This window comes from Mobula hypostoma, chromosome 9 (assembly GCF_963921235.1).
Source record: "Mobula hypostoma chromosome 9, sMobHyp1.1, whole genome shotgun sequence".
Classification (NCBI taxonomy): domain Eukaryota; kingdom Metazoa; phylum Chordata; class Chondrichthyes; order Myliobatiformes; family Myliobatidae; genus Mobula; species Mobula hypostoma.
Genome location: NC_086105.1, coordinates 2,939,401 through 2,954,212, shown reverse-complemented (window position 1 = coordinate 2,954,212; position 14,812 = coordinate 2,939,401). Strand labels below are relative to the sequence as shown.

General features: G+C 44.1%; 1 protein-coding gene across 1 annotated transcript in view; it reads left to right on the top strand.

Moving 5' to 3' along the window:
* The window catches only part of utp20 (UTP20 small subunit processome component), a 198,488-nt gene that overhangs the window by 129,437 nt on the left and 54,239 nt on the right, over window positions 1-14,812 (top strand). Inside the window, exons 40-43 of the mRNA XM_063057593.1 lie at window positions 4,695-4,783; window positions 9,282-9,553; window positions 11,049-11,188; window positions 14,122-14,278. Of these exons, the coding sequence (XP_062913663.1) occupies window positions 4,695-4,783; window positions 9,282-9,553; window positions 11,049-11,188; window positions 14,122-14,278 (658 nt within the window). The remainder of the gene's footprint in view (window positions 1-4,694; window positions 4,784-9,281; window positions 9,554-11,048; window positions 11,189-14,121; window positions 14,279-14,812) is intronic.

Sequence of the window (14,812 nt, the reverse complement as noted above, 5' to 3'; positions counted from 1 at the left end):
GGCCGCAATGAGCAAAGGTATGTTTGGAGAAAAAAGGGTGCAGAATTTTATGAAAAGAACCCCTCTCCAACTGTTAAGTACGGGGATGGATCGATCATACTTTGGGCTTGTGTTGCAGCCAGTGGCACGGGGAACATTTCACTGGTAGAGGGAAGAATGAATTCAATTAAATACCAGCAAATTCTGGAAGCAAACATCACACCGTCTGTAAAAAAAAAAGCTGAAGATGAAAAGAGGGATGGCTTCTACAACACGATAATGATCCTAAATACACCTCAAAATCCACAATGGACCATCTCAAGAGGCGCAAGCTGAAGGTTTTGCCATGGCCCTCACAGTCCCCTGACCTAAACATCATTGAAAATCTGTCAATAGATCTCAAAAGAGCAGTGCATGCAAGATGGCCCAAGAATCTCACAGAACTAGAAGCCTTTTGCAAGGAAGAATGGGCGAAAATCCCCCCAAACAAGAATTGAAAGACTCTTAGCTGGCTGCAGAAAGCGTTTACAAGCTGTGATACTTGCCAAAGGGGGTGTTACTAAGTACTGACCATGTAGGGTGCCCAAACTTTTGCTTCGGGCCCTTTTCCTTTTTTTTGTTATTTTGAAACTGTAAAAGATGGAAGTAAAAAGGTAATTTTGCTTAAAATATTAAAGAAATGTGTCATTTTTAAGTTTATGCCATTTGGAAATCAGGTCATCTTTTACTTGCTTAGCTATCCACAGTAACAGAAATTTTGACCAGGGGTGCCCAAACTTTTGCATGCCACTGTAATGCAGTTCAGTCCCTTCAGCCAATGGTGAAATTTGTTAATTTGCAGTACAGTGGAAGACACAAAAATTACTACAGGTTACAAAAGTAACTAAAAGAGAAACAGGTCCTTTGACCCACATGTCTGTGCTGAATACGATGTTGAACGAAATGAATTCTCTTTTGCCTGCACATGGTCCATATCCCTCCATTCCCTGCATATTCACTTCTCCCTCTAACGACCTTTTAAATGCTTCTATCATATCTGCTACCAACACCACCCCCGGCAGTTCATTCCTGGCAGCCACCACTCACTGTGTAAGAAAAGCCTAACCCACACATCTCCTTTGAGCTTAACTTCCTCACCATAAATGCATGTGCTCTATTTGAATCCTGGAGGAAAGGATACTGTGCCTCTCATAACCTGAGAAGCTTTTATCAATTACCCCTTCAACCTACAGTGCTCTAGAGAAAATCTGGTAATATAAAAGGATAGATCTTTAACGGTAAGATCTTTAATAGTGTTGAAGAATAGAAGGATCTTGGGGTCCAAGTTCATAGCTAACTGAAAGTGGCTGCACAGGTTGATAGGGTGGTTAAGAAGGCATGCAACATGCTTGCCCTCATTAGTCAAGGTATTGAATTCAAAAGTCAAGAGGTTATGCTGGAGTTTGACAAAGCTCTAGTTAGGCCATGGGAGTATTGCATGCAGTTCTGGTCACTCCGTTATAGTAAGGATATCAAGTCTTTGAAGAGAGTGCAGAAGAAGCTTACCAGATGCTGCCTGGATTAGAGGGCATGTGTTATAACGAGAGGCTGGACACACTTGGGTTGTTTTCTCTGGGGTGGTGGAGGCTGAGGGGAGATCTGATAGAGGTTTGTAAGATTATGAGAGATAATTGGTATCACTTTTCCAAAGGTTGAAGTGTAAAACAAGAGAGCACACATTTAAGGTGAGAGAAGGAGTAAGTTCAAAGGAGATGCATGGGTCAAGTTTATTTTTGCACAAGCGTTGTGAGTGTGTGGACTTCGCCGCCAAGGATGTTGGCAGAGGCAAATACAATTGAAGAGGCTTTTCAGTATGTGCAGGAAATGGAAGGGCATTATGTAGGTAGAAGGGATTTGTTTTGTTGGCCATTTGATTACTAATTTTATTAGTTTGGTGCAATATTACAGGCCACAGGGCTTGTATTAATTCATTAGCTCGCTGGCCATTTATTTATCTGTCTATCTATTCATTATTATTTTTTATTGTTTGTTTTTTATCTTTGCACATTGGTTGTTTGTCAATCTTTGTGTAGTTTTTCATTGATTCCGTTGTATTTCTTTGTTCTACTGTGAATGCCTGCAAGAAAATGAATGGTGACACATACATTGATAATAAACTTACTTTGAACTTTGTTCTTGAGCTGTACTGTTATGTGTAAAAGGACTAGATGGGATTATCAAATGTAGAAGTCCCAACTAGAGAGCATGTGATACTGTATCTGCTGCAAGGGAACGAGACAGGGCAGGTGACAGAAGTTTGTGTAGGGGAACACTTTACGTCCAGTGACCACAATGCCATTAGTTTCAAAGTAAATATGCAAGAGATAGGTCTCGTCTGCAGGTTAAGATTTTAAATTGGAGAAAGGCCAATTTTGATGATATCATAAATGATCTTGAAACATGGATTGGGATAGGTTGTTCTCTGACAAAGGTGTACTTGGAAAGTGGGAGACCTTCAAAAATGAAATTTTGAGAGTACAAATCTTGTATGTGCCTGTCAGAATAAAAGGTAAAGTTATCAAGTATAGGGAGCCTTGGTTTACAAGAGATATTGAGGCCCTGGTTAAGGGAAAAGAGGGAGGTGCGTAGCAGGTATAGACAGATAGGAACACATGAGGTACTTACAGAGTACAAGAAGTGCAAGAGAAAACTTAAGAAAGAAGTCAGAAAGGCTAAAAGAAGACATGAGGTTGATCCAGCAGACAAGATGAAGGAAAATCATAAAGGATTCTATAGGTACGTTCAGAGCGAAAGGATTGCTAGGGAGAAAATTGGTTCTCTGGAAGACCAGAATGGTAATCTATGTGTGGAGCCTAAACAGATGGGGGAGATATTAAATGCATTCTTTGCATCTGTATATATTTGGGAGACAGATACAGAGTCTATAGAAGTGAGACAAAGCTGCATCAACTTCATGGGCCCTGTACAGATTACAGAGGAAGAGGTGTTTGCTATCCTGAGGTAAATCAGGATGGATAAATCCCCAAGGCCTGACAAGGTGTTCCCTTGGACCCTGTGGGGGCTAGTGCAGAAATTGCCAGGGCCCGAGCAGAGACTTTTAAAACATCCTCAGCAGCAGGAGAGGTACCAGAGGACTGGAGGATAGCCAGTGTTGTTCTGCTGTTTAAAAAAGGCTGTAAACAGAAACCAGGAAATTATAGGCTGGTGTGTCTGGCATCAGTAGTGGGTAAGTTATTAGAAGGTATTCGAAGAGACTGGATATATCTGTATTTGGATAGACATAGACTGATTAAGAGTAGTCAGCATGGCTTCGTGCATGCTAGGTCATGTCTAAGCAATCTTATAGAGATTGAGGAAGTTAACAGGAAAGTGGATGAAGGCAAGGCAGTTGATGTTGTCTACATGGAACTTAGTATGGCAGTTGACAAGGCCCGCATGGGAGGCTGTTTAAGAAGGCTCAGTCATTCGGCATTCAGGACAAGGTGGTACATTGGATTAGAGATTGGTGGTAGATGGTTGCCTCTCTGGTTGGAGGCCTGTGACACTGGGTCCACTGTTGTTTGTCATCGATATCAGTGATCTGGATAATTGGATCAGCAGGTTTGCAGATGACACCAAGATTGGGATGTAGTGGACAGTGAGGTTTGGAGAGGGATTTGCAAGAGCTGTAAAAGAAAATGGCAGATGGAATTTAATGTAGACAAATGTGAGGTGTTGCACTTTGGTAGAACCAAGTAGGTTTTATACAGTGAACGGTAGGGCACGGAGGAGTGTGGTAGAACAAAGGGATCTGGGAATACAGGTCGATAATTCATTGAAAGTGGTGTCACAGGTAGATAGGGTTATAAAGAAAGTTTTTGGAACATTGGCTTTCATAAATTAGTGTATTGAGTACACAAGATGGGATGTTATGTTGAAGGCGTTGGTGAGACCTAATCTGGAGTATTGTGTGCAGTTTTGGTCACCTACCTACAGGAAGGATATAAACAAGGTTGAAAGAGTACAGAGAAAATTCATAAGGATGTTGCCGTGTCTGGAGGATCTGAACTATAGGGAAAGGTTGAATAGGTTAGAACTGTCTTCTTTAGAACATAGAAGATTGACAAGAGATAAGCTAGAGGTATACAAAATTATGAAGGGTATAGATAGGGTAAATGCAAGCAGGCTTTTTCCGTTGAGCTTGGGTGGGACTATAACCAGAGGTCATGAATTAAGGGTGAATGAGGGGATACTTCTTCACTCCAAGGGTTATGAGAGAGTGGAATGAGCTGCCAGCACAAGTGGTCCATGTGAGCAAAATTTCAATGTTTAAAAGAAGTTTGGATGGTAGGAGTTTGGAGGGCTATGGTCGCAGTGCAGGTCATTGGGATTGGGCAGTTTAAATCATTTCAGTAAGGACTAAATGGGCTGAAGGGCCTGTTTCTGTGCTGTACTTCTCTAATACTCTTTGTTCTGATGTAGAGGATGAACATATTGGAAATTTCTCAGTACAGGAACTAACGCTGGAACTTTTTCTGGCCCTGATGTTATGAATTAAATTTTAGATCAAGTGTACCCCCTAATTTATTCATCGGATGTTCTGAAAATGACCCACAGTAGTAAGTGTCACCAATATCTAATGAGGTGGAAATGAATTAATTTTATACTTCCATATATTAAAATTAACACTGACTGTAAACAGTTTTCTGACCTTGTGCTGATGTCCTCTCCAACAGTTTGCTGCTGTCGGTGCTTGAAGCCTTTCACTTTGACCCAGAGAGCCTGAGGAAGGACTTTGAAGCAGTTCAGACCACAGAAGATGAAAGTAGGTATTTTAAAACCATAATACATAGGAGTAGAAATAGGTCAGTTGACCCATTGAGTCTGCTCCACTATTCCATCTTCCCTCTCATCCTCGTTCTCCTGCCTTCTCACTGTAAGCTTTGGTTCCCTAACTAATCAAGAACCTATCAACCTCCACTTTAAATATACCCAATGACAACCGTCTGTGACAGTGAATTCCGCAGATTCACCATCCTCTGACTAAAGAAATTCCTCCTCATCTTAGTTCTAAATGAATGTTCTTCTATTCTGAAGCTGTACTCTCTGGTCCTAGACTTCCTCACTGTAGGAGGCATCCTCTTCAAGTCCACTCTATCTAGGCTTTTCAATATTCGATAGGTTTCAGTAAGATTTCCCTCATTCTTCCAAATTCCAGTGAGCACTCAAGAGGGGCATCTCCTTCCTGAGTGTTGTTGTTTGCCAAGTCTTCTTGGTCCGCCTACAAAAGTTGGCTGAATGTCTGGAGTCACGGAGCGGCTTCCATGCTGGGACGTCAAATCTGGATGTGATTTTCTTTCTCACCAAATTCCAGAAGTTCAGAGAACAAGAGTTCAGGAAAAAAAGTGCAGTTGACGTTTCAGACCGAGACCCTTCGGCAGGTCTCGGGCTAAAACGTCATCTGTAGTTTTTTCCTTAGATGCTGTCTAGCCTGCTAAGTTCTCCAGCATTATGTGTGTGTTGCTCAGTTTTCCAGCATCTGCAGATTTTCCCTTGTTTGTGAAGTCCCTGTATGTCGTGTTTACTGATCTCACCTGACAGTTGACTTGATCAATAGAGGCGGTTCTTTTAGATCCTCTCTTAGGTAGGCTGCCCACCAAGACTACAGAGCATGATGAAATCCTTCCACGACCACATGAAGGGGGCTGTGCAGTTTAACGGCAACTCTTCAGAGCCCTTTGACACAGGCAGGAGCATTAACCAGGCCTGTGTTCTCGCCTCAACACCCTTCAAGGTCTCCTTTGCCCTTCTCCTGAGGCATGCATTTGGCACTGCTACAGAGGGGATCTACCTCCACACTAGATCAGATGGCAGGGTTTTTAACCTCACTCTCCTAAAAGCCAAAATTAAAATGCACGAAACTATAATCAAAGACATGCTGTTTGCTGATGATGCAGCAGCCATATCCCACACTCCACAGCACCTCCAGAGCTTGATGGATCGCTTCTCCCAAGCTTACAAGGAGTTTGATCTGACTAACAGCCTGAAAAAGACAAATGTCTTGGGGCAAGTTGTGGAGGCACCACTGTTCATTACCATTGATAATTACAAACTGGACGTTGTCCATCAGTTCATATGCCTGGGGTTGATCGTCAGGGACAACCTCTCCCTGCACACAAATATCGACAAGTGCATCAGCAAGGCTGCAATAGTGCTTGCCTGCCTCGCCGTACAAGCCTGGGATAACTCCAAGCTCAGTCAATACAAAGATGGCAGTATGTAATGCTTGTTTCACCAGCACACAGTGAGACCTGGACATAATATGCTAAGCAGGAAAGAAGGTCTAACACCTTCCAGTTAAGGTGCCCTCATCTCATGTTGGGCTCCCCGGGAGAGACAGTGTATCCAATACTGAGTTTCTCTCACATGCTGGCCTCCCTAGTGTGTACATACTACTCAAGCAGCATAGGCTGTGCTGGCTGCCTACAACTGTGCTACAGGGATATCTGCAAACGGGACATCAGCACTGAGTCCTGGAAGAAATGTGTAGCTGACCACACGAACGAACAAACACCCTGAAACAGCTCCTTAAGTCAGGCAAGGAAAAATTCCTGAAAATGGCAGAAGATAACCAGAGCCGTAGAAAGGAACACTGCAGCTCCATCAGAGCTGAGGCCACTTAGAGGTGCAACCTTTGCAACAGACTCTGCCGCTCCAGCATTGCTCTCATCAGCCACAGATGGTAGTGAAGACTCAGCATCCATGGTCGACCTCAGCCAGTGGAGGGCCACACCACACCAGTGTGTACAGACCTAGAACCTTTCAAACACTCCTTATACTCACTCATTCCTGGGACCAGTCTGGTGAACCTCCTCTGGACCCTCTCCAATACCAGTCATAGTCATACTTTGTTGATCCCAGGGGAAATTGGTTTTCATTACAGTTGCACCATAAATAATTAAATAGTAATAAAACCATAAATAGTTAAATAGTAATATGTAAATTATGCCAGGAAATAAGTCCAGGACCAGCCTATTGGCTCAGGGTGTTTGACCCTCCAAGGGAGGAGTTGTAAAGTTTGATGGCCACAGACCGAAATGACTTCCTATGACGCTCTGTGTTGCATCTTGGTGGAATGAGTCTCTGGCTGAATGTACTCCTGTGCCCACCCAGTACATTATGTAGTGGATGGGAGACATTGTCCAAGATGGCATGCAACTTAGACAGCATCCTCTTTTCAGACACCACCGTCAGAGAGTCCAGTTCCATCCCCACAACATCACTGGCCTTACAAATGAGTTTGTTGATTAAGAAAGCACTTCCTTTCTTAAATAAGGTGCCCTGAGCTGCTCACAGTTCTCTTCCTTGGAGCAGTTGCTTGGATTATGAGACAGAATAAATTAGCCACTCATAAACAGGAGATTCTGCAGATGCTGAAATTCCAGAGTGAGTGACACACACAGCATACTGGAGGAACTCGACAGGTCAGGCAGCATCTGTGGAAGGGAATAAACAGTCAATGGCCCTTTAACAGGACTGGAACTGATCAAAATTTGTCATCAAGTCTAGTCCTGATGAAGAGTCTCGGCCCAAAGCATCGACTGTTTCTTCATTCCTATAGGTGCTGCCTGTTGCTAAGTTCCCCCAGCAATTTGCAATAAGTTAACCACTGTTAAGTTTTTTTTCCCAAGGTAAAGTGATGCCTCAGTTTTCCCACAGATATATTTGCATAAGTCCACTACCGGAAAGCTTGAGTGCTAATGAGTAAGATTGATTTGTGCTGAGACATTACTTTTTCCAGATTGGAATTGTTTGAACATAAATCATCTTCAACTCATTAATGTATAACAGCAGGACAAATCGATTGACTAAATAAAAACTAATTTAAATGCAATTTAAAGTAATTCAGTGACGGCAGAAGGCACAGAGCCAGGTCAGGCTTCAGTGACTGTACAGTGGAACTCCTTTCACTATGCTGAGTGGAAGCTCATCATTCCAAACAGGGAACGTGGCCAGATTTCATTTTGTGTATCCTTCTTTTTAAAACAAAGCTCACCAAGCTAGGCATAAATTCATTATGGCTGCAATTCACTGCTTCTTCAGCAAATTTTACGTGCAATTTTGATATGTTCTGCCCAGTTTTCTCAGACAATTCTGAGGCATGCTGTATACCTTTGGTACTACTTGTGTGTGAGTGGTGGGGAACCTGCTTAGTGTTATTCTGGTGGATTTGTCTTTCTATCAAATCTCTCATCTGGGGTGCATGGTAACATAACGGTTAGAGCGACACTATTACAGCTCAGTGCATTGGGGTTCGGAGTTCAGTCCTCTGTATGCAAGTTTGTACGTTCCTTCCCACGTGAGCGTGGGTTTTCCCCGGGCGCTGCTGCAGTCCAAAGGCACAGCAGTTAGTAGGTTAATTGGTTGTTGTAAATTGTCCTGTGATTAGGCAAGGGCTAAATCAGTGAATTTCTAGGTGAAATCCAGCTGCAGGTAACATAAAGCTTGGAGGCATGGCAGGCTGTAAATAGAAGCTGCCCCTGATGTCCATTTTAAATTTCTTTCTTCTGATCTTAAACCTATCCCCCTTGTTTTTGGCAACCCCTCCCTGGAAAAAAAGCCGTGTTAAGGATATCATATCATATTCTAGTATCATAATCATAATGGATTTGCTCCTAAATCCAGTGGGGAATTGTGGAGAAACATTCACTAATGATTAGTGAGAATGTGGAATAGGTTAAAGTAAATCAGAAAAATAATGTTAATGCCTTTTAATGGGCATGTCAGGACTCAGAGGAACTGATTCAGGAAGCTTGTTGGGAACATAACCTCGATGAGATTAGAGAGATTAGCTTTATTTGTCACATGTATGTTGGAACAGACAATGAAATGAGACACTTGTATCAACACCAACAAGGTCCAAAGTTGTGTTGGGGACAGCTGGCAAGAGTCACCACGTTTCTGACGTCAATATAGCTTATGTACAACTCCCTAACCCTTACGTCTTTGGAATGGGAGCAGCCGTGTGCTCACGGGGAGTTACAAGCTCCTTTCAGACAGCAGTAGGAATTAAATCTCTGTCTGTGATCGCTGATGCTGTGAAGTATTATGCTAACCACTATGCCACCATGCCGCCCCATCAAGATTTCATGTCCCAAGTGTCACTGTAGGGTGGAATAGTCTCTCTAACATAGACACGTTTCATGTTTCTTACCCCAGTCTGGCTGACCCATGCGCTAGAGCGACATTACAAGCGATTTCAGTGACCTGTTGTCTGTACCATTTGTCCCCCCTATTTCTGAGACTCCCCTTCCATCCTGTAGATGTCGTGGCAGAAGGTGAGGACAACGTGACTGAATCCATGGAACTGGAAGGTGCCGTTGAGGAAGAGAAGGAAGAGGTCACTGAGGGTTTGGATGAAGAAATCGCAGTTCGTGCTGGGGTTGCTGGAGAATGTGCTCCAGCGCAGGCTGTGAAGAAACCAGTCACCTTTCAGCCCAGGAGTAACCAGGAGCTGGAAGATTTGATCAAGCACATTCAGGACACTGTCACTGAGAACTTTCTGCCCAGGCTGCAGAAATGCCTAATTGCAAAGGTCTGTGGGCAATGTTCCCTAATAACCTTGATTCTCCTGCCTCCTCGATCTCCTTCACCCACCCCCTACCCACTTTGTAATCTCTCTCACTTCACCCTAACACAAGGTCAAGTTGAAGTTCATTGTCATTCAGCCGTACACAGGTATAAAGCTAAACGAACGTCGTTCCTCTGGGACCAGGGTACAAAAACATAGTTCATATAATCACATACAGCACATAAAATGATATTAACAGATAATAAAAAGAATGGACATAGGAGCTGAATTAGGCCATTCAGCCCATCAAGTCTGCTCTGCTATTCCGTCATTGGCTGATTTATTTTCTCTCTCAATCCCGTTCTCTTGCTTTCTCCCTGTAACCATTGACACATTGACTTCGCAGCCTCCACTAAATATACCCAGTATTCTGTGTATGTACAAATTGACATGAGGTGCATATATGATATAGTTAAATATACAACGGTATAATGCTACTGGCTCTGTCATAAGTAATGTGCAGTGGGTGGTAGCATGGTGTTCAGATGTCTCGCAGCCTGGGGGAAGAAGCTGTTAACCAGCTAAGTCTTTGTTCATATACTGCGGTACCTTCTGCCTGATGATAGGAGGTCAAAGAGATTGTGGGATGGATGGGAGGGGTTCTTGATATGCTGAGGACTCTGCAACACAGCATTTCTGGTGTATGGGGGACCTGGATGGGGGAAGGGGGGGAAGAGAGAGACTCCAATGATCCTTTCAGCAGTCATTACAGTCTGTTTCAGGGTCTTGCAGTCAGATGCCTTGTAATTCCCGTACCAGATGGTGATACAGCAGGTCAGGACATTCTCGCTGGTGCACTGCTACAAGGCTGAATCTACCCCCATGTGTCTTTTCCTTCCTTGTTTCCCTCCCAACTTTTAATACCGTATTTCTCCACCACTTTGATTTATTGAGCACTTCCGGTCTACGCACAAGAAGTGGAATTTCCTGGTGGCCAACCATTTTAATTCCTAACCCCATTTCTATTCTGACATGTTCATCCGTGGCCTCCTCTTCTGCCATGCTGGGACCACACTCAGGGTGGTGGAGCAACACCTCATATTCCATCTATGGCAGCCTCCAACGATGGCATGTACATCGATTTCTCCAGCTTCCAGTAACCTGCCTATCACCTCCCCCAGTCCCCCCTTCCCTTTCTCCCATGTTCCACTCTTCTCTTCAATCAGATTCCTTCTTCTCCAGCCCTTTGCCTTTTCCACCCATCTGCCAGTTTCTTACTTCACCGCCCTTCCTCACCCACCTAGTTTCACCTCACCTTCTAGCTTGTCTTCCTTCTGATCCCCTCACTACCTCATTAGGGCATCTTCCCCCTTTCTTTCCATACTGATGGAGGGTCTCGGCTTTAAGCGTTGACTGTTTATTCCTCTCCATAGATGCTGCCTGACCTGCAGAGTTCCTCCAGCATTTTGTGTGTGTTTCTCTTGATTTCTTTCTGTTAGTAAAGTTTGTTGTTGTACAGGTGGCCAGAGATGACCAGCACAAGTTGGTGAAGTCAAAATTGGTGAATGATGAGGAATTGGTGCGAATTCCCATAGCTTTTGCGATGATTAAGCTGATGCAGACTCTTCCCAAGGAGGTGATGGAGCATAATTTACCCAGGTACAACTGTGGGGTCTGTATTACATTCAGTGAGACGTGAAGGATGCGCGAGGGTTGGTGTTGAACAAACAAAGCTGGAGACTCTCAGTGGGCCGGGCAGCATCTGTGGAGGGAAATGGACAGTCACTGTTTCTATTTCCTTCTGCCTTACTCACGGAGTTCCTCCAGCCATCTTGTTTGTTGCCTCAGATTCCAGCAACTGTAGTGTCTTATGTCTGCATAAAACCGTAAGATTTCAGAGCACAATTAGGCCATTTGGCCCTTCGAGTCTACTCCACCATTTCAACATGGCTGATCCATTTTCCCTCTCAGCCCCAATTCCTGTCTTCTCCCTGTATCCCTTCTTGCCCTGACTAATCAAGAACCTATCACCCTCTGTATTAAATATACCCAATGACCTGGCCTCCACAGATGCGCATCGAATTCCACAGATTCACCACTCTGGCAAGAGAAATTCCTCCTTGTGTCCATTCTAAGTGGGCACCCCTCTATTCTGAGGCATGTCCTCTGGTCCGAGACTCCCCCACCATAGGAAACATCCTCTGCATGTCCACTCTATCGAGGCCTTTCAACACGGTATGAGGAAAGGTTTCTTACACAGTTTAGGAAAGCATACAACATGCTACAAGGCATGCAGCAACACTTCCTCGTACTCTCCACACCTCACCTCATCCCTTGTTCTATTTAATATTTAACTTATTTAGAAATACAGCATGATAACAGGCCCTTCTGGCTCAGCGAGGCTGCACTGCCCAGTTACACCGATGTACCCTATATGGGTGACCCGTATGGCTTTGGGATGTGGAAAGAAACCGGAGCATTCTGAGGAAATCCACAGGGTCATGGGGAGAATGTACTTTATACTTTATTGTTGCCAAACAATTGATACTAGAACGTACAATCATCACAGCTATATTTGATTCTGCGCTTCACACTCCCTGGATTACAAATATTAAATATTAAAGATATTAAAAATAGTTAAATTAGTAAATATTAAAATTTTAAATTATAAATCATAAATAGAAAAATGGGAAGTAGGGTAGTGCAAAAAAACCGAGAGGCAGGTCCGGATATTTGGAGGGTACGACCCAGATCCAGGTCAGGATCCGTTCAGCAGTCTTATCACAGTCTTATCACAGAAGCTGTTCCCAAATCTGGCCGTACGAGTCTTCAAGCTCCTGAACCTTCTCCCAGAGGGAAGAGGAACGAAAACTCTGTTGGCTGGGTGGGTCGTGTCCTTGATTATCCTGGCAGCACTGCTCCGACAGCGTGCGGTGTAAAGTGAGTCCAAGGACGGAAGATTGGTTTGTGTGATGTGCTACGCCATGTTCACGATCTTCTGCAGCTTCTTTCGGTCTTGGACAGGACAACTTCCATACCAGGTTGTGATGCACCCTAGAAGAATGCTTTCTACGGTGCATCTATAAAAATTAGTGAGGGTTTTAGGGGACAGGCCAAATTTCGTTAGTTTTCTCAGGAAGTAAAGGCGCTGGTGGCCCCTCCTTATCAGACTCACACAATGCCTGAGTCATGCATATTTACTGTTTCGCTTCGACAACCCTGTGTGGTAACATTTTCCAAAGTCCAACACTACCCAATTGGTATGTGAACTGTCTTTCAGATGCAACGGGAAACTAATTTACCTTTCGCGTTTCCTGATAAACTGGTGTTGTGCTTAGTGCCACAGTTTCACAACGTCAGAGACCTCAGTAGTGTATTTAATAGTCAGTAACACCCTACCTTCTGACTGGGTAGCCCCCAATCTGATGGCATTGATATCGATTTCTCCTTCTGGGAAGCAAATTTTCTTCCACCCTGCCTCCCCCAACTTCCTCTTTTCCCCACTCTGACCTTTATCTCTTCTCGCCTGCTTATTGCTTCCCCATGGGTCCCCTCCTCCTTCCCTTTCTCCTATGGTCCACTCTCCCCTTCTTCTCCATGTAGAATGTAGAAACTGCTTACAGACAGTGGCGGATTGATCCCAGGTTTCTGGGGCTACAATAGTGTTGTGCGAGCGAACCACTATGCTGCCTTGCCACCCCACCTAAATCCCTCTCCTGAAACGGCCGTTTACACCAACCAGGGAATTATGCTCCACTCTGAAGTGCGATTGCACTGAATTAACAGCCAGAGCTCCGGCCTTTGATTGAGGGGTGATTTGAATCTCACTATGGCAGCTGGGAATTAAACCCAAATCATTACAGAAATGTGGAAAAGCCACTCTAAGTGAAGTAGCCATCAAGCTAATCCCATCAGCACGTGCCTCGGATCCTCGTTATACTATGTAGATCACCACTGTCCTTGTGTCCTGAGGGTCTTCGAACTGTGGAGGCATTGTTTTATAAGACCATAAAATATTGGAGCAGAATCAGACCATTCAGCCCATCGAGTCTGCTCTGCTATTCCATCATGGCTGTTTTATTCTCCCGCTCAACCCCTTTTTCCTGTAACCTTTGATACCCTAACTAATGAAGAACCTATTAACCTCCACTTTAAATATATCCAATGATTTGTCCTCCACAGCCGTCTGTCGCAATGAATTCCACAGATTCACCACCCTGAACATTCCTCCTCATTTCTGTTCCTAAAGGACACCCCTCTACACTTCCTCTCGACCAAGGCCTTCCAATATTTGATATGTTTCAGTGGGATTCTCCACCCCCCATTCTTCTTCGGTTTCAGTGATGCTCTGTACTTGTTATTATTCATGGCAATTGTCTGTCCTGTGCTTTTACAGCAGAGTTCAGTGTGATTGAAATCCCCATTTGATGGTGGACCTTTTGATTTGCATTGAGCTGTTTTGGTTGGACATTGTGGACCCAATAGCAAAGGATGCAATGTTTCCTGTTCATCCAGAGTGTCTGTGTGATCCTGGAGGGGTGGTGCAGTGGGACAGAAATTGTTTAAGTGTTTCTTTCCTTCCTCTGACCCAGCATCCTCATTAAAGTCTGCATGCTGTTACAAAACCGAGCCCAGGAGATCAGGGACGTTGCTCGTAATACCCTGACCAAGATAATCGAGACTCTGGGTCCGAGATACCTTCTCTACCTCCTCAAGGAGTTGCAGTCAGCTCTAACCAAGGGCTTTCAGGTAACGTCTCATCGAACTGTAACGTTAAAACTACAGCCCAGAGGGTCTCGGCCTGAAACGTCGACTGCACCTCTTCCTAGAGATGCTGCCTGGCCTGCTGCGTTCACCAGCAACTTTGATGTGTGTTGTCCAGAAACAGGCTGGTTCAGCCCAGTCGCTCCACAGAAACTGGCACTTCTTCTCTTCGTCTGTTCTAACCATCTACTGCCTGTCCTGTCCACCTTCTCCTTCCATGTACCTCCTCTGTTTCTGTTAGCAACACTTCGGAAAGCTTTCCTTTGTGTTCATTATCAGTACATTGTTTATTATTGTCACATGATACGGTGAAACACTTGTGTTTTCTTCCCATCATTCTATAAATACCTCAAGGTGGGACAGTGTGCTGCCTGGGGTTGTGGTAGAGGCAAATACATTCGAGGTTTTTAAGAGGCGTTTAGATAGGCACATGAACGTGAGGAAAATGGAGGGATCTGGACATTGTGTAGGTAAGAGGGGTTAGTTTTTGCTTTTCTTTAATTTATTTTTTAGCTGCTT